At 38.0% G+C, this 23,892-nt stretch overlaps 2 protein-coding genes across 5 annotated transcripts in view; both read right to left on the minus strand.

The window, feature by feature from the left end:
* LOC109042848 (protein D3) overlaps positions 1-23,892 on the minus strand; it is a 41,601-nt gene that overhangs the window by 13,822 nt on the left and 3,887 nt on the right. The gene's annotated exons all lie outside the window — the stretch shown is intronic.
* LOC109042842 (phosphatidylethanolamine-binding protein 1) lies at positions 1,163-22,216 on the minus strand. 4 transcript variants are annotated; one of them, XM_072297847.1, is made up of 9 exons: positions 21,974-22,214; positions 20,989-21,112; positions 11,548-11,685; positions 10,315-10,393; positions 6,930-7,057; positions 5,457-5,580; positions 3,951-4,100; positions 3,068-3,182; positions 1,163-1,518 (listed from the first exon to the last, which is right to left on the minus strand). In XM_072297847.1, the coding sequence occupies exons 5-9, from the start codon at positions 6,954-6,956 to the stop codon at positions 1,239-1,241; spliced, it is 696 nt and encodes a 231-aa protein (XP_072153948.1). In that variant the 5' UTR covers positions 6,957-7,057; positions 10,315-10,393; positions 11,548-11,685; positions 20,989-21,112; positions 21,974-22,214; the 3' UTR covers positions 1,163-1,238. The 4 variants fall into 4 exon arrangements, with proteins under 4 accessions (XP_072153948.1, XP_072153949.1, XP_018915318.1 ...); XM_072297848.1 differs by lacking the exon at positions 10,315-10,393; XM_019059773.2 differs by lacking the exons at positions 10,315-10,393; positions 11,548-11,685; positions 20,989-21,112; positions 21,974-22,214 and adding an exon at positions 6,046-6,384.

Below are 23,892 nucleotides of genomic sequence, written 5' to 3' on the forward strand. Positions count from 1 at the left end.
AGAGCAGCGGCGTATACTGATCGAACATTTACAGGGCGCAGAAGTACTTCGAATGTAGAATGGAGGTTACGGTTACGCACGTTGCTATCACGCCTTCAATTTCCGAGGTAGGCCAGGGAGCATTCTTCGTGAAGCAGGCGTCTCGAGTCTTCTGTTCAAGAATTTGTCTCTTGCTCTTGTGTTGTCTACATATCTTACCTCGCAGTGAATTTTTTCAAATATCAACTTGATGACTTTGACGCTAGTTGTGTGTTCGTGTGCAATGTAACCATGGTTGACGAAATACGCAGGAAATAAAAATTACTTTATTCACTCCTAAATTTCTTTGGGGGAAGCAGTGGAACCCTATCACACATTCAAAAAAATATCAATGTTCGGTTGAAAAAAGAGATAGATTCTCTTATGCGGTAGGAATGCTTTTCTGTCATAACATCATTTTTGAGATTTGCTCGTAAGCCGAGGAGTTCTTTTTGGACCGCGTTTAGCAGAGAGAACCAAGCCACATCAGCTATTGCCAAAAAATGGGCTATTTGATTTTTACAGTGGCGTAGCGTGCTTTGCTATATGGATTGCATTTTGCAAAAAGGAACCACTAGCATTGCAATGCTGCTAAGATGGTGCAACTTCTTTTGTCTCGGAGGAAAACCCCGTTATCCATTAATAGCTATTTTACTCGCTAAAAACTGTAAATTTAAGACATTAATACCATCTAAATTTTTAGTGTTTATCTATTTGCAATTTTTTTGCAAAAGATGAAATTGCACAATCTTAGCATATTGCAATGCCAGTGGTTCATTTTGAAAAATGCAATCCATATATCGATTGATCTACCATTTAAACCTGTGGGAAAGGATTGATTATCAGGGTGTCCAGGGTGTCGATTCTTTACCATAGCTTCAAATAGAGAAATATCGATAATCGATCATTCACGCCCCGCCACTGATTTTTTACAAGAGAACGTTTGTGCGGATCTCTTTGAAATTTTTTTAGAGTTAACTTCGTACTGAGCAGAAAATTTACTAAAATTTGCACAAAAATCCGCACAACCGTTTTCATGTAAAAAAGTTAAATATGGCTCAATTGAATTTGGCAATAGTCGATGTGGCTTGGTTCCTTTCTGCTTAACGCGATCTATTTTCGGGGAAAAAACTAAGCTTTTGCATAGAACGAGAAAATCAAAACATGTATTTGCAGATTTACAAGCATACATCAGTATTCCCTAATGATTTCCTACGGCATTAAGACCAAGTTCTGGATCTGTCCAAGATTAAGGATCCCACTTCCTCGGTTGTTGTACTGAATACAACCGTCCGATTTTCAGCCTTGGCCCTCCTCAGTTCTTCTTGTTCTTCCGAGTCCTCCGGCGTCTCGGTCTCATCCGGAGGCTCAGTTGGCTCGACGTATACGGGTTTCTTTTGGTGCACGACGCAGAAGTTGACGGCAATTGGGTCCAACACCATGTTGTACTTCTTTGGTATCCTCCTCGGGTAAAACGACGATCTCATCAAACCGATTACCCTGCCATAAGTAGGATATGGTTAATTAATAAGAGGAGATAAGTCTGCCACCTTGCAAATCGCTTTTTTTTAGCATTGTTTCTAGCTGAAATTACGTATATCGACGGTGTAAGACGGCAATCACATAACTCGGTTTGCGACGTCGCAGACTTCCTGTCATACTTGATTTTTTAAACGGAAAACTATTCAACGGCAATTCTTTAAACTGCCGTGATTTTTCTTCTCTATGCGAAGAAAATTCTGCATAAATTTCAAGGAATGATGTCAATTTGCTCTCCTTAAAAAAGTAACATAAAGGAGGAGAATTTCAGACACCGCAAACGAGATATGTGATTGCGGACTTGAGCCGTCGAAATGGAAAGAAACACAACATGGACATAGAGCAATGAAAAGGTCTGGCGTTGATGTGGCGCCGCGGCGCAGAGATACAACTATTTGTACTTGATGGATGTCCGTATTGCGTACACAAATTTGAAGGCGCGATGGCGCAAGAGGTGAACTAGCAATGCTCCGCTCTATGTTGCCTTTGAAAAAATAACATAGATGCTGAGATTTTTAGACACCGCAAACGAGTTATGTGATTGCCGACTTACATCGTCGATATATTACATCTTTTAAATTTACATACGTTCCAAGAGTTTCATGGAAGAAGAGATGTAGGGGTTGTTGGATGACATGGGCATTTCTAATTAATTGTGGTGATACTCCAATTAATGGGACACCCAACAAGATCTGAAGAAGAAAACAACGTCTCTTCAAAATCGTACATAGAAAGCAATTCTCACAACGAGAAATTTTGAAATCAACTCTTGAACGAGATATTAACAAGTCTTTTAAATATAGATTAAGTTGATTAAGTTGAAGTTTGATTATACAAATGAGGTCATCGTATTTTTGCCAACTAACCAATGTTGATAGAAAACAATTTTATCTGGTTCAGGAATGGATTTTCACAGACCCGTTGTGTGATTCGTTTTATCTGTAGAATTTTGAGGAGAAAATACGTAGTGATGTGCTTTAATTCATACCTTGTCTAGAAGCCGAAGCCCATTGTGGTAATAAATTCAGAAAATTAGGTTATAGCCCAAATCTTGTGGTACTATCATTTTGCAATTTTGAACCACAATTCCTCGCTCAACCTTAAAGACACGTATGTACATAGGGAAACGGTGTTTCTAAGCTGAAACAGAAATTGTAGTCTCGGATCGCAAAATTAAGGTTTAATTGGAAATGTCCATATCACCCAACAAATTAAGGTAGTGCCAAAATTTTAGGGGATAACTCCTAACACTTCTTTTCTGTGTTCTGGCTCATATTCCCCGGAGAAACGGTGAACATATCTACGACGAACAATGCTATGGCAACCATGTCCAGAGGACAAATTCTGTAACTCAATTTTCTTTTGAAGTTTTGATTGTACCTATATCACTATTATTTCCGTCCCCCCTTATTTTCCTACACACGGACTTAAAATTGATGATAACAAGCTCATTAACAACAATAATAATAGTCTGTAAAGTCTAGGAAGCAGTGTTTGGAAGTGTGCTTACTTTTTCTTCAGTAAGCCCTCCTCGAACATTATGGTTTGATTAACGGTCATGCCCTCCAGGGTCCATTGCCTCACTGGATTCTGTTTGAAAACTAAAAACACCAATCGATGAGTCCCTGAAAAACAAACGAAATCACCGATTAAATGTATCAAATTTATTTGTAGCCTAATACCTAGATGAATTTTCGGTCTTATGTTACTCTGGAAAATTTGCCGGCTATATCGGAATTCACTTTGTTTAAGGGTGAGAAGAATTTTTTACAGAGCGTAGGCTCAGATGAATTGTGTGCATTTAGTCGCAAACATGAGATCAGATTAAAATTTATGGATTAGATATAAATTACACCCAATTCCATCTTTGGCCAGTGAGAGCCAACATGCGGCTAGTAATTTTAGCGATCAGGCTCAAAATTTGGAGCCCGAAACAGTTGAAACGAAATTTTCAACTTAAAATCAAATATTCCTTTTTGCATCAACGACGACAGATTTCGGAAAACATCATTTGTCGTTATTAAACTATTTAATTCCGTTTCAATACGCTTCAAGTTTCTAGTTTTTAGCTAAATATTATCTTTCAAAAGTCAGGTTCTTTTTTTTTACAATTTCTCACGTGAACCATCCTCCACCAAAATTGCTTAAGTTTCTACAATCATTTCGTCGCTCCTCTGAAGTAAGAGCGTGTACCGACTTTCACGTGAGCCCTGTTCTCCGTATAATTCCATGCTTTCTGCGGCCCATGCGGAAATCTAGATACGCCCTGGCGTCAGAGAAGTGATGATTTTAAATAACTTATGTCTAATTTTGGGAATGGATGTGACCTGTAAAAACCCAGTTGGATATTCCCTCTGATGTACTTAACATTTAAGATGGCGAAGTACACTCACCTATTTCATACTCGGGGCCAGTGATACCGACGTACTCGGATAGCACATCACCTGCCGATAAGTTATTCGCAGGAATATTTCCGATCATCCAATGTTCCCACGAAGAGAGGAACTCAGGATCTGGATTCTCTCTTGATGGTACGTCAGGCCCTATTCAAATAACGGAAAACGTAAAAGAAAAAATCTGTGAAACTCGATCATCGATTTAAGACATCCTGCAAAAATCATTGTCACTGATGTAGGTGTTGATGAAAATAAGTTTTGGACTACATATTAAGAAAAAAACAAGCGGGAAAATTCTAATACTGTCGTATTAGAAAAGCGCTCAGGTGTTAGTCAATGTATTTAGTGAAGAAAGGAAGTATAAACTCCGTCGACTTGGCTGGGAAATGGAAATAAAACATCAGCTGATAGCAAACAAAGGTTACCAAGGAAACCGTAAACGCGTTTTTTCGTTTCCCGAAAATGAGCTCACCGTTAAGCTCATTTTTTCAGGCGCGTTTTTTTTAGGCTTCATTTGAGTTCAACGATCAATTTCGATAAGAATTACTCTACCGCTAAGAAATTTTCTTATAGACAAACGATCGAAACTACCTGCGCATTACGTTAAAAGCATAAAATACAGTTTTCACAGCTTTATTTATTTTAAAAATGGACCCCCCAAAAAGCCTACACATCGATGAACTGGTGCGCCATTTAAACGCATTAGCACTAGTATACTAGTACTCAGAGGCAAGTCGAAATTAAAAAGCGCTGCCTATCGGCTGAGCGCTTAAGAGGCTTGATTTCAAAATGGATGCATCTTATTGTGTGTTTTCATCAAGATTTTGTCAACTTTTCATTCCTTTTTTCCCTCATTTATTGATGCCTTTTTCAGATATGCCTTAAAAAATTACACAGTAAGAAAAAGAAATCTATTGGTGTTAATATGGGAAGTGAAACACGAAGTAACACAAGCTGTTGGTTAATTTTTTTTGTGTTAGTTTTCCCACCGTCAAGTCGACCAAATTTTTAGATTGAAAGGACCGAATATTTATGTTGAAAATCTGTTGATATGTTGAATTCGGCGGCCGCCAGAATTGAACTCAAGTCGCATCGGTGATACTCCAATTCGCTCACCGCTCGCAAGTGTAAGCTTATAAACTAGAAAGCTTGAAAAAAAATTTCTCAAAATCGGCCCATTTTTCGAAAAAAGGGGGCTTGAGATCTACGTAGAAATGTGCGAGACCAAAATTTGACCCATATTTACTAAGGTCCAGCAGCACCAAGAATTTTGAAAGGAGCAAAAGTTTTCGAAAAAAGGGGTTTTTTTGTACACCCTAGCGAACATGCGCTGTTTGAAAAGCATACGGAGCAATCTCCAAAAATCAACCTGGGACGACTCTAGTTTGCTTGTGCCCACCATGATGAGCGATGTGCGATCTTATTTGCTCATACAATTTGTGTACAATGAATTGGTCAATTAATATTAAAAAGTAATACTTTAAAAGGAATTAAAATAAATACCAATCACCATGAAGGTATAGTACGTGTTGTCTTCATAAGGCCAACTGATATGTGTTGGTTCATTCACTACTTCGTCTGAGTCAAATGAAGTTCCTAGATGCACTGGTTTTCCACCGTATGACACCTGATAAGTATTATAAAAAAAACTTCATTAGAAAAATGAGGTTTTTAAAGAGAAGAAGAGGCAAATCTGAATTTTTTCTTAACAAATACGCACTTAAATTGTTAGTTCATTCTGCAGATAAAGGGCGACTTAACGCGTAGCTTAATAATATTACTGCTGCAAAAAAGAGATGTTGAAAGTATGGATAGTATAATAGGGGATAAGAGAAATGTCCGTAAGAGCAACTGTATATGTAAAGTGGAAAGTTTTGATAATTGCTCCATAGTAGAAAGTAGTTTTCTAACTTAGAAAATAGTAAAATAACCTCCTCGCTGATCCTATTAAACCCGGGACAATAATAACTTGGGGCCGTTGATCGTCTCTAAAACCAATCTATACCTAGCTCATTCATGATTTATGACATCTACTTAAAGACAATAAATAGACAGATAAAAATACATCCATCCCTTTGAGAAACTTACTTACTTTAAGAAGATGTTTTGGTGCTCTAGTAACTAGTTTAGGTCCGATCAGTTTTTCTTTTTTCAAAACAGTCTCTATTTCTTTTGAATAATCAGACACTGCTGGTGTAGTTTTTTTGACGTTCATGCCTTTAAGAGTAGTGGAAGGAGTAATTGTGGTCGAATTTTGATCAGTAGAATTTGAAGTTTTAGTATTTTCCCGTTTTATCGACTTCCTTTCAACCGCTTCCATAGTTACAAATAAACAAAACAGAACTCGGATGGTGATCCAGACCACTCTTGAGCGTAACAATCGTAACATGTTCAACGATTGTAACTGCGGTTTTTATCTGAAACTTTAAATCTAGAAAGAAAACTCATCAGTAAAAAATCAACCAAGTAAATAAAGTGTCTATCTAAATGTTTATAATTAATCGATCAGAAACAGAGTTTCCTCAAAATAACACTCGTTTAAATAGTGGTGAACATCAACGGATGAACTTAAAAACTAGGTAGTTTGGATTACATGAATATAACTTCCCGCCGTACTTAATTTTCAAGTTAAAATAACAATTTTCATCTAATCTTGGAAAAATTACGGCAGATTCAATAAATAGCGTTTATATTGTACCCACATAAAATAGGCATTGAAAAACTTGCAACGTCGCAAATCAAGGTATGAATGTTTTTGATATCACCGTTGGTGACGAGAAAATTTAAAACTGCACCCGCGCTAGAGTGTGATTTCAGCTAGCAGTAATCGTGATCTTCTGCCATCAAGCCAAACTGTCAAAGTTATGCTGTTGAAGGCGCTCGGAGCAACTATACCACCGTAGAAGTATTGCACAGTATTAGACGAAAATGCAGGCGCACTAATTATCCTGTATCCCAGCTTACTGGATTTATTACCTTCTCAGTATGGTAGATCTGTGACATTGTTATACACGACGCAGAAATTAACTGCCAATGGTGGTCCTAAATGGAAGTACTCTCTGAAGTCTTTAATGTTGAAAGCCTCCCGAACTGGGCCATATGTGCTAGAAAAATAAGAACAATAATATATTATGAAAATAAACCGTAAGGCTTGATTTAATTACGAGTAATTCACGATTAATATATCATTCATTTGTATATCATCGGAATTTGCCCTATCAAAGTGTATTAGTAATAATTAAAGTTTGCAAAAAATTTGAACTCATTTAATTTTATTTTTGACCTCTGGTTAATGATTTTGTTGAACTGTTTCAAGTTCTGGCATTGTCAGAAAGTAGGTACATTGTCCGGTTTAGGACATTTTGTCAACGATTTATTGTCCGCGCACCTTCTTTGTCCAGTAGTTTACGCCCACGCGTATAATAAGCAACAGTGACTTGGTCCAAGCGTTATATTTTAGTCCGTATGTAAAACTATATTGACAACTAGCCGTGATTAGCTCTGTTCGTGAGCTAACACGCCTAGCCGGGGAGTTCCCCTGGACCCCAGTTCTTCGCTTCGCGATGAACTTGCGACTCGCTCCGCGAGCCGCCACCGCCCCACATTCTTTTTAACATCGATGAGAAGACAACATCTTCGTCTTCATCTTCTTTTTCACCAAGTTTTACAGAAATTGATGTTCCAGTTCCAGGAGCCGGGACCTCATTATATAACGCGGCCGCCTCCTTAGGTTTTGAAATGTTTAAATCTGACCAAAAATTGGCCCGTTGAGAAATACCCCCTGATACCGAATTTCACGAAAATAAATCGAAGCCAAGACATCATATGAGGCCACGGCTGCCATCGTGGATTTTAAATTTTTGAAATCGGACCAAAAGATCAAGTTTCCCGTCGAAAAATACCTGTTCATGCCGAGTTTCACGAAAACCGATTGAAGAGGAGCCAAGATAGCATTTCAAGCCAGAGCCGCCATCTTTGATTTTTGAATCTTGAAAGTCTGACCAAAAATTCGAGTTTCCCTTCGAAAAGTACCCCGAATACCGAGTTTCACGAGGATCGATCGAACAGGAGCCGAATTAGCATTTTAGGCCACGACCGCCATCTTGGATTTTGAAATTTTAGAAGACACCCTGACACCAGATTTCACAAAAATCCGTCGAAAAATACCTCCTAAAACCTGAAATTTCGTCTATAAGGCTGTGACGTCACGTGACAGGATTGAACCCGTTCGGCGCGGTGCGCGTAAACAACCACATATCTTCAATGCAATTCTATAGGGAGAAACAACTTTTCGCTATCGCAGGCGCGTCCTAGGCAGCGGATTGGAATCAGAATAATTTTGATCAACTCCTCACAACAATAGTTAAGTGTGCACCAAGTTAAAGGAAATCGCTTCGGCCAATTTTTCGCTAGAGGGGGGGGCAGAGTGAGTGGTAACATCAGCTTTATATAGAGGCATGTGGAAATGAGAAATTGAGAGAGAAGGAGGTGTTGTTATGGTTGCTCATTTTTTAAATGAAATTTTACTTCCCCCTTTCGATTCATCTTTTTAAATTGTCATTGCTGAATATTTGGTTTTAGTTCTAGCCTTAAAATTTTCGATGTACAATATACCTTATATATGTATTGGTACTTTTTTATTTTATTTATTTTATTTTTTTACGAAATTATTACTTCATTTTGAAAAACGTATATTTTTAAAACATGACAAATAATTGTAAAACCTTTTCCAAGCGATGGCATCGATATTAATCTCAATGAGCCGCAGTTGTGTCGAAAGAAACTGCAAAAATGAATAAGAGAAGAAATAAAACCAAGAAGCACGGAATCTTTAGTTTTAACCCATTTGTACAACGCTCTTTTAGAGTCAAATACGTCAAATTTTGAGCGTTTGGTTGCGCGCACACCTCGCTGCAATCACAGTAAAAGTACAAAATGTAAAAGAAAAAATTAAAGTGCTTTGGAAATCATTATATTCGACACGGAACCACCAATATTTAAAAAACACACATTATATTATTATTCTCATTTGACAAATTGATACATTTTTTTTTTTCATCAATTTAAATGAGAATAATAATCAATGCAGAGTGTGCGAACATCTCAAAATCGGCATGAATTTAAAAACGCTGACTATGGGAGTATAAATATTAGAGCCTGGCAGAGTGGAGCGGCGTGCTGCCAGCGTGAGAAGCTCACTGGCGCCTACAAACCTAAGTGGATACTTCAAGCATTGTGCAATGCGTGGAGTATCCACTTAGGTTTGTAGGCGCTAGTGAGCTTCTCATGCTGGCAGCACGCCGCTCCACTCTCGCCTACAAACCTAAGTGGATACTTCACGCATTGCGCAATGCTTGAAGTATCCACTTAGGTTTGTAGGCGCCAATGCGCGTTACGCGCTGATATGACCGCCCGCCCGTCGTGCGGCGGCGCCTGAAGCAACTATTTCACAACAGAGGTGTTGCACGGTATTATACGACATTGAACGTATTAAGAATGATACGCATCCTTTAAAAGTACAGATCTTTCCTCGCAAATCAAATCAAGATACTTGTCGTACACAGGAAAAATCTAAGAGCCTTTAGCTAAGGCAAATCAAGAGGTTCATCCGGTTCAGGTATAACAAGGTGGGAATTTCTTGAAAGATAATTAAGTCCCGTTACACCAAAGAGGTTTAGAGAGTTTTAGTGAATTTTGTAGCATGGAATTAACGCTCCCTCATTTTTACCAAAAATTTCAATTTTATATTATTCTCCGTTGGACCAAGCAGACAAAACACAAAAACAAGCAAATCATCATTCTTCAAAGACATTATACATGTCATCCACAAACGTCGTGAGCAATTGTCGTTTGTATTCCCATGTGGACCAATTAACTTTGGGTCTCAACTGGCACGTGGGCCAAAACTCCAGTGCCGAAAACACGCATGGACATGAATTATTGGAAAAAACAGGCGCGCGGACAAAAAATCGTTGACGAAATGTCCTATAACCCATTGTCTTCTAATCGTACAGCATTTTTTTTCCTTTTTATAATATTTTATCCCTCCGAAAATACCTAGAAATTCGTAATCACCGTGATTTGCCGAGTCGTATAGCGGAGCTATGCACAGGGCCAAAGTTAACCCCCCCCCCCCCCCCCCGGACTATTGCCTCTCACATCCGACCGGGCGTCGTCGTCGGCACCTCTCCCCTCACGCTTAAACTTTGTCTTCAAGGAATTTAATATATAAGTTCCAACTCTACCGAGTTGTGGTAATAATTTTGGATTCGTAAATTGTCGTTCTTTCATCAGTCATCATGAATGAAAAGACCCAGTTTCCACGGACTATTTTATTTTTTTAAAAATAAAATGAACTCACAATATGGAGAGCACTTCACCATCAAAGGTAAGATTCTTCTCTAGCTGCTCAAATACAACAAAAATGATTCGGAACCAACCTGGAACAAAACGTAAAGGGAACTCTCTAATTAAATTTGTAAATAAAATTAGAATAAAGACCCATTGTTAAAAATTATCAGTATGTGAATAAAAAGGAATGGCCTATGAATGCACTGCTGTGCACTCCCCCCCCCCCCCCCCCCCAGTTATGTACTGGTACTCATTAGAGTTGAAAAGATTTATTTTTGAATTTTGAGCAATGTTAAGTTGGGCTGCTGATGAGGTCTAAAAACACCGGAACCGGTATAGATCTCTCGCCGTGACTCCAATTTAATATTCCATAATGCAAACTGCCTGAGCTGAACACTCTCCTCCGTCACTTTGTTGCTGGTACTCATTACAATTAAAAATATTTATTTTTGACTCTAATTATAAATTTTAGAACTTCTTGGCTTTGATTTCCCCGCGAAAATGGTGTGGACCCAGCATCATTTCACCACCTTGTTATATATAGTGTTCGGGCCACTTCTTAGTGTTTTCTTCTCACTTGGTTCGTATATTTATATCAATTTTAATTAAAGCAAACTGCTGCTCATAAAAAAGTGTATTTATGAGCATGCAAAATATCGCTCGCAATATTCAATGAATATTATTTTCACACTGTAACTAAAAATGTAGCAAAAAAATCTCATCTAAAAATTTTATTAAATTTAAAGAGGAAAGTTGTGCGGTTTTGACACTGCGTGATGCAAGTAGTGGTCACAGATGCTCTTACTTGAGCTGGGACGGCGCACAGTATGTCGAGTCCATGGGACAGGTCGGACAGAATTTGGAAACTTTAAAAGCTTACAACTCCGTTCATACACAACTTTGAGGTCCCAAAAGTGGTTCATTGGTATTTTTGTGAAATTTTCCTCCAGATACACCCTTTATACTTTAAAATGTGACGAAATAAACACATAAATTCTCAGTTTTAGTCAAAAATTTCATGTCCGACTTCTCTAATTGACTCGATCCACTGTGCGGTGGAATATTAAAAGAGAGATATTTGGCATCTCCTTCCTAAAAAAGTATGGTCCACTGGAGGTGTCCGGAAAGCAACAACAAGCCACAATCACATCAAAAATCGGCGCTTACCATCCACACCTGTCGCAAAAATGAAGTCATTAAAGTTATAATCGTTTATCCAAAAAATCCACCAATGCTACCTCACCTATTCCATGATAATGTCCGACAGTTCCGAGATACTCTGTTCGCAGATTTCCTTTTTTTACGTCATCTCCCGGAATGTTCCCAACTAGCCAGTGCTCAAAAAAACACCGCAGATTCCATATGCCTGTACCATCCGGACCTAATATAAAAAGCAAGATAGGAACACACGTTCAGAGTTATCAGAAAATATTTGACTCCTAGTTGCTTCTGACTGTTTCTACGTATCAATGATTGTGGTTGGAATGATCATTTACGTTTGTGACGTTGCAAATTTTTGCGCATTGTCTATTTAAGGAATATAAAAAAAAAAAAAAAAACCAACGACGGTATTTTGTAAAGTGTCACGAAACTCAGTTGTTTTTACTCGTCTACAGTATTTAGAGTGCATATCAAGGAGCAATTTTGATTCATTTCCCTTTATAAAAATGAAACGTTGCAATAAAGATGCGACTTTGTTGACTTTATAGCCCTTGATATGCCAATTTATTACATTTCTGCGCACTTGAGTTAGTAAACGAACATGCTTGTGTACTTTTGTAATTATTGGCATTCAGAAATGTTTGATTCTTTTAAAATAAAAAATGAATAAATAAAACCAAAACAAGCAGGGAAACAAAACAATTATTCCTCTTAGAAATGCTCGTGGTGGATTTCAGGTCTCACCTCCTTTTTTAGCCGTAGTTATACAATGTTACATTTGTGTTAGTGAGTATTTCGGTTTTCATAGGACGATGGCGATGCAGTATTGTCATCGGGATTCAAAAAATTGGTACCATAAAAGTAACATCCTAGCTATGACCAGGAAAAAAGGTTGGACCTGGAATTCACTTTGGACGTAATAGGCCGATCTAATCTTTTCACCTTGACTTGCAAGTTAATGCGGTTGTCATTTCAGCAACGATGCATTGGAAGAACTCGTTTATGTATAGTAAAACGCGTGCTCATCTTTGAGATCTTTTGATTCAATAACTATTATTCGCCAGCTATTGAGTTCGTGTAAAATGAGAGCAACTGTTGCACAATCTTAGCAAAAGAACCATGGATTTGATGGCGCTTACCAGGTTTTTAATTATCACGTTAAAACCATGGTACATATTTGTCACGTTGGTGGGATTAGTTGGTTAAGTTTTAGACTAACTAAAACATCTAAAAATCCCCATAACGCGCACTAGAAATAGCGAGGTTTGAGGGAGAGCAGAAATTGAACAAGAGATTGTTTAGATTGACGTTTGATCCGAATATATTTAAGAGATGGAATCGTTACAATAGGAAAGACTTTCGGGAGCACGTATGGAAGTTGGAGGTTTAAGACCTGCACTGAAAAAAAAGTAGTTAGCGTTGAGAACTAATTTGGTAAGTTCTCGCCAAGTAGAATCAAAATTAGGCTTCAGAACTAATTTATTGTACTGAAGCACCAATCAATTCGCTTCATACGCTGACTTGACTTTACTAGAGCGCGAACCAGAATTGGAAAACAGCACTAGCTGTAAAATTAGCGCTGTGGTAAGACAAATTCACCTTCGGGTCAAACTAATTCGCCCTCAACACTAACTGCCACATTGTCCGTTACATTTATTTAGTTTCGAAAAAGTGGCGTCGGTACAACAGCCTCAATCGCGTCAGCTCGTGAAAATCAATTAAAATGTGAAATTTCGGGCTCGTTTGACAATGTAAATACTCCCGGTATGATTTATAGTGTCCTCTCTTTCTTGAAAACGTTCGAAAGCAACATAAATAAACCTGTTAGGGTTAGAAATCGTCTGTTCGATTCAAAACGTAAACAAGCATGATATTCGTTGGAGTCGTCAATCTTCTATATTAAATTGCGATTAAAGCGTTCCGCGTTCAGTTTATATTTTACGAAAATCTGTGAACTTACTGCTTACTTCTATAGTTCGTGTTCTCCCGTAATTTCAAAAGAATATCTCAAGTGTTCGGACGAGATATGTTTATTCAGTGTGAACATTCGCTACCGTTTCATGTGTGAGTGTGTGTCTCTCTAAAGGATAATTCTGTCTACTTGCACATACCTATGGGATATTCCTTTCCTCTGTCGTTCATTTGGAACCGGTCAGTTGATTTTTACCTCTCATCTTTTAAGAAATCTTCTTTTCCTGAAAGTATTGTCCAGTTATCATTCGCTAAGCCGTTTTCTCCTCTCTCAGTTTTGAGGTTAGGTTGACCCAACCCTACCGAATGCGAATTAGAGTAGCGGAATTAGTTCCCAGCACTAATAGTGGTTAGTGTACAGAAACCAAAAATCATGTGTGTCCAAATCACACAATATGAGTTAGTGTATAGAAACCACTTTTAGTCAACTGACGCTAACTCATTTTTTTCAGTGTGGGGCCGAATTTTGTCGGCTTTTCCACACGGAAGTGCAACAGCCATCGATGAGTTCAAACCGCACCACCGGCCAATCAGAAGCGCTAAGCCGGACTTTAGTGCAGTTGAGACCCGTCCTAAGTATATTTAAGTACGGTGGAAGGACCGACGTAGGGGACGCCCAGTGAGAGGTTGGCGACAGGGGGTGTTGAGTGAGATGAGGGAGTGTCAACTCCCTGATGACCTGTGGGAAGACCGAGCTTTGTAGCGATTAGGCGTCGTAAAGCGCCAAAGAGCGCTATAAAAGCGACTCATATGTATGGAAGGACCGACAAAATTCGGCCCCAAAGATGTCGATGGTCAAGACCGAAGTAACTAGTCGTTGTAGCAGCGCCCTGGAGTCAGGCGTCCAAAAATCCCTATCACTCAATCCGTCTTGTTCCGCTACTCAATAAAAATATGATATAGAAAGATGCGGTCGACTGATCACAGCAAGGAGTGAAAGAAGCTTGCTCGATGCTCCGTTTTGGAATTCATAGAGAGAGACCGAAAATGTGGGAGAAAGTGAGATAGAAAAACTCTATGGATAACTGCGTTGCGGTGCACGCGACGATATTCTTACTTTGGAATTTTTTTCAGTGCTGTTTGATAAGCGAAACCGTCAAGACGTCGACTCTCTCAGTGCTCCCTTATCAACTCTAATCTATTGCTTTGTTCGGTGCTACGTGGCCATAGGCCTAGTGTTCACAAAGTGAATAAAATCCATTTTAAATTTATTTAGTTACCTAAATCTTAACTACCCCTGCCATGGCAGGGGTAGCAGATACTACTCCTCCTTCGGAGAATTCCCCGTCGGAAAGCTACAACCCAAGCATTAATGTGCTCTCAAGTGAAATTCTCTCAGCTAACATTCAACCAATTTTAAATAATCCTAACATCCATGATTCAGTAAAAGAATACATGGTTAAAGCACAGACCGTTGTCTCCGAGTTAAATAATTTCATCCAAAAACAATCCAAAGATCGACGTGATCTAGTTGAAAAATACAATACAAATAATAACCTTCTTCGCTCTATGCAAGCTCAAATCAAAGAACTCAAAAACAATTAATCTTCTGCTAATAAATCTGTTTCCACGAGTGACAGTGCTCCAGCTAATAAAAAACTTAAATCTGTGCAACCTAAAATTTCAAACTATAGTCCCAGTCCCTGGGCTAAAAGGATCACTAACCCGAGGTGTGCGAATTGTGGGGGATGGGGCCACCCTGCTAGCTACAGAGGCTGCCCATTCGCTAAAGCTATGCAAAAAGAAAGACTTCAATCAATTAAGGGGAGAAATCAGAAAAAGTCAGGTCCTGGGGACTCTTTTCCATCCCTTCCAGATAAAAATAAACCCAATAAAAAGAACTCTAATAAATCAAATCCATCTCTCAGTGATAGAAATATTATCAAACCGAGTGTTACTTTTGCAAATGCAGTGGCGTCTAACGACCCACTACAATCCGGTAATAAATATCAAGAGGAATTGATAAGCCAACTTTTAATGACAATTGAGTCACTCAGGAAACAGATAGAGGAAATGAGCAAAAGACAAGAGAAATACGAGGCGGCCTTACTCGGTCAAGCTATCAACAGAAATTCTCGCAACTAATGTGATGAATCATAACAAGACGGAAAGTATTTTAAATATTATTACTTGGAATGCTAACGGCCTTACTCCTGATAAGGCCCTAGCCTTTAGTGAAACCATGTCTCAACTGAGAACTGATATTGCTCTTTTTTCGGAAACACATTTTGCAAACGAAAATAGAGGATTCATTAAAGGATACAGATTTTATAATGCTCGTCATCCTTCCAATAAGGCGAGAGGGGGGGCCTCTGTAGCTATAAGGGAATGCATAAAACATTCAGTGATTGATATCATTGAGACGGAGCGATTTCAAGTTGTGATTGTGCAGGTTGAATCATCGCTCGGTTCTTTTAATGTCGGTGCAATTTATGCACCGCCAGGTATACGTTGCCAAACAACCCATTATTCTGAATTACTAGAAAGAATGGGCCCACGATTTATCCTCGGCGGAGACTTTAATTCTAAAAATCTTAGGTGGGGATCTCGCCTCACCAATCCTAAAGGTGTTGGCCTAGAAACAGCGGTAAACTCAATTGGTGGAGACTTCATAACTCCTGGTAAGCCTACCTTCTATCCGGCTGATGGTATTAAAGAACCTGACATACTTGATTTTTTTGTGTTTAATAATCTTTCTTTAAACAATAAAACTGTTTGTGATGTTTTAGAATGTAAAAAAGGCCAAAAACCTAAAGATCATATTCCAGTTAAATTATCCATTCTTGCTACTCCCACTTTGACGAAAAGACCCCCTTGCCTCTTTTCGGCTCAAACCAACTGGAATAATTTTAGAGAATTACTCACATCTAGAATTGATAATTCAACTCAAATAAATAATTATGAAACTCTCAATAAAGAGGCAGAAGCGATAACTTCACTAATACAGGAGGCTGCCAAAAGTTCTACCCCTGTTGCAAGGAATAATGCAAATTTATACCCCAAGTGTACCTTACCCGAAGAAATTTTAAAACTCATAGACCACAAAAAGGGAGCTGCGCGGAGGAAAAAGACAACCCATTTCCCTGCGGACAAAACTTATTATAATCAACTAAATAAGGTAGTTTCAAAAAGAATAAACGCTTATAGGAATGAACAATTCGAAAAATTTATTAAAAATCTAAGCGCTAGTGAAACAAACGACTATTCACTTTGGAAAGCAACAAAAGGCTTAAAACGTCCTTTCCAAGCTAGTTTTCCGATTAAAATGCATAACGGCGATTGGGCTACTAGCAGCCAAGATAAGGCGCATACCATCGCTGCCCATTTAGAATCTGTTTTTCAGCCCAATCCAAGTTCAAGCCCTGAAAAAGAAAGAGAATTAGAAGCTGAAGTAGAAAATTTAGAATTTCTTCCAGACGAAAAAATCAAAAAAATTACTTATGAGGATACATTTAATGAAATTAAGTATAAAACAAAAATTAAAAAAAGCCCAGGATATGACTTGATATCAGCAGTGGTTTTAAAACAACTTCCTCCTGCCGCTATAAAAAAATTAACAGCCATTTTTAATGCTGTAATTAAATTAAAATACATACCCCTGCAATGGAAACAAGCAGGAAGCTCCAACGCATTGGCGTCGGAGAGCGGCTCTGGGGGCAGTAGTTGTAGTCAAGAATGAGGGCCTAGACACATTTTGTCATTGATGTACAATCCGACAACTGTCGATTCATGTTTTGTAACTTAGCAGATTTACGTAGCCGGTGTATAAATGTGTATTGGGCTTTGATATGGCGAATACATGGCATTATCACTTGTTGTATACTTTTAATTTTGAAAGCTCTTTGGAGGTCCGCTTCCTAAAAAATCTCTGGTTGATAAGTCGTTTAGCGAGGCTGCAAAAAATTTGCATTTTTATATCTGAAAGTGTAGGTATTGGTTTTTTGTATAATTGTTTTTTTGGATTACTGGAAAAGTAACGCATACTTCTATAATTTAGGACTGAGTCAGGGAAATATTAGGTTCGTTAAATAGTAAATATTCCTAGTACCGTGTGACACTATTGTTAACGAAAAGTTTTTGCAACTTGTCAAAGAGGTTGTTGAATGATCTTCGAATAACTTTTGATGAGCTAGAGGTAATGGTTCTATCTGCAGCTCGTGGACTTCTGTACGATATTGTCCAGAATCATCTAAATTTTCAAAAAGTGTCCGCTTGTTCGATACCCAATTTGCTCATTCATGCATACAAGGAGAAGCGCATGAAAGCTTTAGCAGACATTTTGGAGATGAATCAAGAATTAGATGAAGAATTTATGACTTAAATCACGGCACCTTAATCACGGGATGACCTTAATTACGGCAACTATTTATTGTCCATGAGATGCAGATGGTTCCATTTCCCTAGCTCATCAAAAGGTATTCGAAGATCAATTTCATAAATAATCAGCCCATGAGTGGGTCCAGAATGAGGGAGAAGGAAAAGTTGAAATAATTTTACTGGAAGGAGGGATAAATGAGGTACTCACCGAATTTATTCGTACAGAACATTCAAAAATCCCGTGAAAAAACAGCTCACAAATAAAAGCAAATTGCCATAGAAACTTCTTCACGAAATCACACACACAACGAAGAACGAGGCGCTACAGACGAGTCCGTCCAGGACAAGTTAAAAAATTCCCATGAGCCGAGTGTCGTAGGTTAAGGGCCCGTTCGCCAAAACTAATCGGAACTGTATGAATGAATTGCTCCTTTTAAAAATCAAAACAATATCGAATTGCGATATATTACACAGTTAAGATAGGGCTATGTCCTGTCGTAAGCGGCGACATACAGTCGATATCATTTCAATAATCGCCCCAATGGCCACGATAGTTGTTTAGACGTTTACGGTTTCCCTGGTAACCTTTGTTTGCTATCAGCTGATATCAAGTAATATGACTAGGAAGCTCCAACCCAGTAGTTAAAGCTTCCTTAACCGCGAAAACTTTAAAATTCAAATTTTCAAATTTTGAACGTAAAGTACATTTTTTCCATCACGAGATAAAAGCACAAACAAGTTTTGAATTGTTGACTGTATCACCATGATTCCAAAAATACAATACACAACATAGCATTGACTAACAATAAAACAGTATGCAATAAAATAAAGTCATGACAAGGAACATAGCCGAAAATGGCGCCGATTCCCATCAACCAACGCGCGGTCTCTACAATGTAACATGCTGCATTGATACTCCCCAGCTGGGACCGTCCGGAATAGCAGCTCTAGTGCAAGCACCAGAGCCGCTAAAAAGCAGAAGTTATTGTACTCCTTAAATCGGGCAAACCTGCTTCAGCTCCTAGCTCTTACAGACCCATCTCCCTCCTTCCGCTAATCTGCAAACTCTTCGAAAAATTATACATAAAGAGACTCTTTAGTATAGTTAAAAAGAAAAACTTACTCCCAGACGAACAATTTGGATTTAGGCCTGGACACAGTACGATAGAGCAACTACACAGAATATCCGCTTATATTGAAAAAGCGTTAGAAGAAAAACAATACTGCAATGTCGTGTTCCTGGATGTCGCCCAGGCTTTTGATAGGGTGTGGCATCAGAAACTGTCATTTAAACTTTCCAAATTACTACCGGGCAACCATGTTCAACTGCTGATGTCATACATCTCTGATCGTTTCTTTCGGGTTCGTTTCGAGGACTCTTACTCAGATTTTAAAATGATTAGAGCAGGAGTACCTCAAGGGTCGGTACTCTCTCCCCTTCTTTATAGTCTTTTTACGGCTAATATTCCAAAGCCCAAAAAGGGCAAACTGGGTATTTTCGCTGACGATACAGCCGTAGCGTCTTCAGCTCCCACATACGATGAAACGGTCAGAAATCTGCAAGAGAGCCTGGACGACATCCAGGATTGGACAGATAACGATCGTACTGTGCTCAACGCCACTAAGTCGGTCAACGTGGTATTTACATTACGCCCCTACGTTCACACACCTCTGATCCTAAAGAACACTGCTATTCCCCATTCTTCGAAGGCTCCTTATCTTGGCCTTATCATGGATAGTAAATTATCATGGAAAGATCATATCCTAACTAAACGTAAGCAAATTGAATTGAAGCATAGAAAAATGTTATGGCTTTTAGGAAAGCGTTCCAAACTAAAATTAAATAATAAAATTCTCTTATATAAGTCCATGATAAGGCCAATCTGGGCATACGGCAGTCAGATGTGGGCCTGCGCAGCAAATTCTAACTTAAATCAAATTGAGATAACACAAAATAAAATCTTGCGCCAAATGACCGGGGCCAGATGGTACGAGCGTAATGCCGATATTAGAGGCGAGCTCGGGATAGAATCCATGGAAGTCTATATTTCTAGACTTTACACGAATTACGAAGATCGGCTGGGTAGACACTCTAATCCGGAAGCGATATCGCTCTTGGACTGGTCTGCTGCCCCGCGACGTTTAAAAAGACGTAAAACGTTTGAGCTGAGCTCGCCCCTTTTCCGCCGGTGTTAGGCTCTTGCCTCTGACCCCTGATGGCCTATGTCGGCTGAAGGGGTACATGCTTGCTAAAAGCAAAAGTTCTCACGTTGCCCGTGAGGCTTGACATAGCTAAACTTAGTTATTTTCCTGCTTTTCTTATCATTCTTTAAACCTCAGTAATCTACCGCACTTACTTCATCATTTTTCGTAACTTCATTTTCTTACAGTTTTCAATTCGGGCCCCTGGCCCGCTTACCACAAAGTACTCTTCGTTGCTCTTCTTTGCCTTAATATTTCCCTTTTTCTGATTTTTCTAAATTTTCTGTTTCCTTATATTTTGTAGCTACCTTTAACCATTGTAAAAGCAGATGTTTATTTATATCTAGTATATAAGTTAAAGTTAAGATTTAAAAGACCCCACAGGTCTAAAATCTTTTTGTGTACATCGTTATTCTGATTACATAAATAAATAAAAAAAAAAAAAAAAAACTTTGGAATTTTTAAATATTTCCATTGGTACATCATTTCAATGCTTCCCTAAAACTTTGAAAACTTTTTTTGCAAAACTCACGCTTTCACTAATTTGTTATTTTTCGGACGCGTTTCGGCGGCTACCCGGGCCACCATCATACCGAAACGCGTCCGAAAAATAACAAATTAGTGAAAACGTGAGTTTTTCAAAAAAAAGTTTTAAAAGTTTTTACAGCTTTTATTGTTTTTCAAAAATGTCGATTATTTTATTAAAAATGCTTCCCTAATCACAATGAGGATCTCACTAGGGGAAAATGTAATAAGAATCAATCAAAAAAGCAGGATATTATGCCGTCGAGTGCTACACGTCGTTTATGATGTAAGTAATACCTGGATACAACTAACTTTGTCCATCCGACGTCCTTGTTGCATGTAGAAACAGTATGGGAGCTCTAGCCTCTCGATTCTTTTAACAGCTATAATTTGTGTCTAAAGAAAAAAAGGATACGAAGAGGAGGGTTTGTAGATTAAATGAGCTTTAAAAAAATTCCAAAAAATAGACATTTTTGTTTCGGTCAAACATTCGAAGTAGTTCACTCACCTATCGCCGCGAGAATATATTCTCTATCTTTTTTTGCAGGCCAGTGGACCGACGTTGGTTCGTCTTTCGTATCATTCCAATAAAGTCTGTTCCCAAAAGTTACTTCGTGCTCTCCGAAGTAAACCTAAAATGATTTCTATAAATTATTAACTTAGTTAGACATTTTTTAGGAATACATCCAATATATTATGTCAATTGAAATTAGAGTAACGCCTTTTCATACATTTAAAAATGCCTCATTATAAGAATAGTGTTTTTAAAATTCACTAGTCTCGAAAACATAAGCAGGTTAAACATGATTTCCTTGATTTTATCGTGAGCTTTCAAAATATTCAATTATCCTTTTTTAAAATCCATCCGTTCGTCTAACTGCTCTCGTCAATTTTAAATTTTTCTCTTTCTCTTCCTCCTCATCTTTCCATCTTCCTCATTGCGGTCTTTCTAAGAATAATGAGAAAACTTGTGGACAGAACCGAAAATTTGTTTGCAAATTGATCAGAAATAAAAGGTTTAGGCAGCAGTAATTATTCATTCATTCATTCAGAGAATATGCAGGTCAAGCTACTGGGAGGTCGAATTAGTTACATCAGGAAATTTTCTCTCATGGGTTACATTACGCGAGTTGTATACGCCAAAAATTTAATGGATCGATATAAAAAAATGTTTGACCTTATCTTTAGAGAATTAAAAATCAATTTCAATATATCTCTCCTTCACCTCTCTGTTTAAAAACATGGTTATTACGGCTGAACTCACGTTAATCAAGTACGTCAACTTTGCCAAAATTTTCACGTATAAACTCTAAACGCACCGGGCCCCTGAATAGAGCGGCATCATAATTAAACACTATGCTTGTAATAATACATTATACTTGGACATTATACTCATTATACGTTATACATTTTACTACAGGGCTAATTGATCAACAAAAAAGGTTTTCATACGGAATGCGTAAGAACTAAAGAGGCATAATGATCGCACTCACCTCGATTGGATATTTCGGTAAATCTGGTAATAAGTATGGATATATTTTATATTCGGTCAGTGCTTTTCTCATATAATCCGGATTGAATTTTGGGATTTTCTCCGCAGATATAACACCAATTTCTACGCTACACGAGAATACAAACAGGTAAAAAATATATCTTGGCCCTTTTCTTTTGGAACTGATTCTATTGGACAACAGGTTAATTACACCTTGGATATAAGAACTGAACATTTTTTAAGTGATGGTACCGTGTTTTCATCGAAAGCCAAAAAATCAGTAAAAATCTTATCAATTAAACATTCTCTCAAAACGTAACGTTACAGTCATTTAAAAAGAGAAAGCAGGATGAGGGCTCATTGATCTCTATTTTCGATTATTTATAGTTCACGTGAGAATTACCCCCACCATTCTTTCAAAGCAGCTTGAGTCATCGAAAAATATTCAAAATTGTGAAGAAACTTATGAATAAAAACAGTTTGGCAGCTGCGAGGAGTCCATGACATTCAGATTTTTTTTTTATTGTTTTTGATTTCTGAAGATGATCATTTATGCATAAACAGGATGCATTTTCCTTTTAACAATGCAATCTCATCTTTGTTTTAGTCATACATGGAACTGTATAAAAGTGTTAGCAGCTCTAGTTTGTTGTTTGTGCGGTATATATTTTTCAGTGTTTTGGAAAACTTCACTGTGCCTGGGCCCGGCCAAAAAAGAGGTCAGTATGTGAGGGAAAAATAGGCAATTAAGTATGTCGTTTCATTTTTAAGTCTCACTTTACGCGTTTAGATGAACATTTTCATGCCAAAATTACGACTAAAATTGAAATTTGAAATTTGAATGCGTGAAAAAGGAGGATGAACATGGGACTGGTCAAAGTCTTAAGTTGATTTTCTCTGAGAACATATTCTTCATCGACATTGTGATCTTTCTAAGCAATCTAGAGCCACAGATTTGCAACTTCGCTAGATTTTACACGAACCAGAACGAGATCCATGGTATCGTGAGTGCACAAAGCATCCTGTACATCGACGTCAATCTAGCCCTGTCGTTGACTCGAACTCAATTGTTATTTACGTTATTGGTTGGCGTTTGCAAAAATGCCACACAAGTTCAGTACTATCCCGGGTAAGTTTCAATTTAGCATATACTTTTTGAGATAATAGATCTAAAATAACGCCTTTTATAAGTTGTATAAAATATTTATTCAAGTATTATTTTTTATTATTATTTTGCGTTATTTTTCGGAGAAGCTAAATTTTGCTCATCATCCAGAATAACGGAAAACCAATTTTTGGGGGATAGGGGTTATTGATCTTAGGTTACGGTGAAAAATATCGAAGTCAAGAGATCAATTAATTTATTAAATTAATTTATTGCTAAACACAATGAGTGTGGGGAAGATTACGTTTGAAGACCATTCAATAAATTGATTTTTGTTGGATCAATTTTGCGTCAATCAGTTTTGAATAGATCGATGCCACTCGTCAAAGTCTGACCCTCCAGATTTTAAGTATGTCAAATTCGGGCCAATCTGGTCACGTAACCGAAGATGAAAGCAGGATTTAACCACAGTCCTCTTCGAAAGGGTGGAATAGGAAAACAATAACAACAAAACAAGATTCGTGACGGACTTTGAGCACATATTAGTGCATGACTGTCACTGTAATAAAAACAGAAGTCTTAGTAAATATGATGATCACAGCTTTGTCTTGTTGAAGAATACTTCAAAGAAATGTAGTGCGTATGGATCTCCTAGGTCGTAACGCAACACGAAGTCCTCCATGGAAAGCATTCCTCTAATTCTTCCTGTGTCTCTGAAACAAATAATCAGGACTTTTGTACCTTTTCATAACTAATATTCAAAACATTCCATTTATATTTAAATATTAAAGGCAAGTGGGCACCCTCCAGCGGTA

The sequence above is a fragment of the Bemisia tabaci genome, chromosome 3, assembly GCF_918797505.1.
Source record: "Bemisia tabaci chromosome 3, PGI_BMITA_v3".
NCBI lineage: Eukaryota > Metazoa > Arthropoda > Insecta > Hemiptera > Aleyrodidae > Bemisia > Bemisia tabaci.

Coding starts and splice junctions, on each gene's coding strand:
- LOC109042842 (XM_019059773.2), bottom strand. CDS start 6,342: ATGTTACGATTGTTACGCTCAAGAGTGGTCTGGATCACCATCCGAGTT. Junction 5,581..6,045: donor CACCAAAACATCTTCTTAAA/GTAAGTAAGTTT, acceptor AATACTTATCAG/GTGTCATACGGTGGAAAACC. Junction 1,519..3,067: donor GAGGGCTTACTGAAGAAAAA/GTAAGCACACTT, acceptor TACTTATGGCAG/GGTAATCGGTTTGATGAGAT.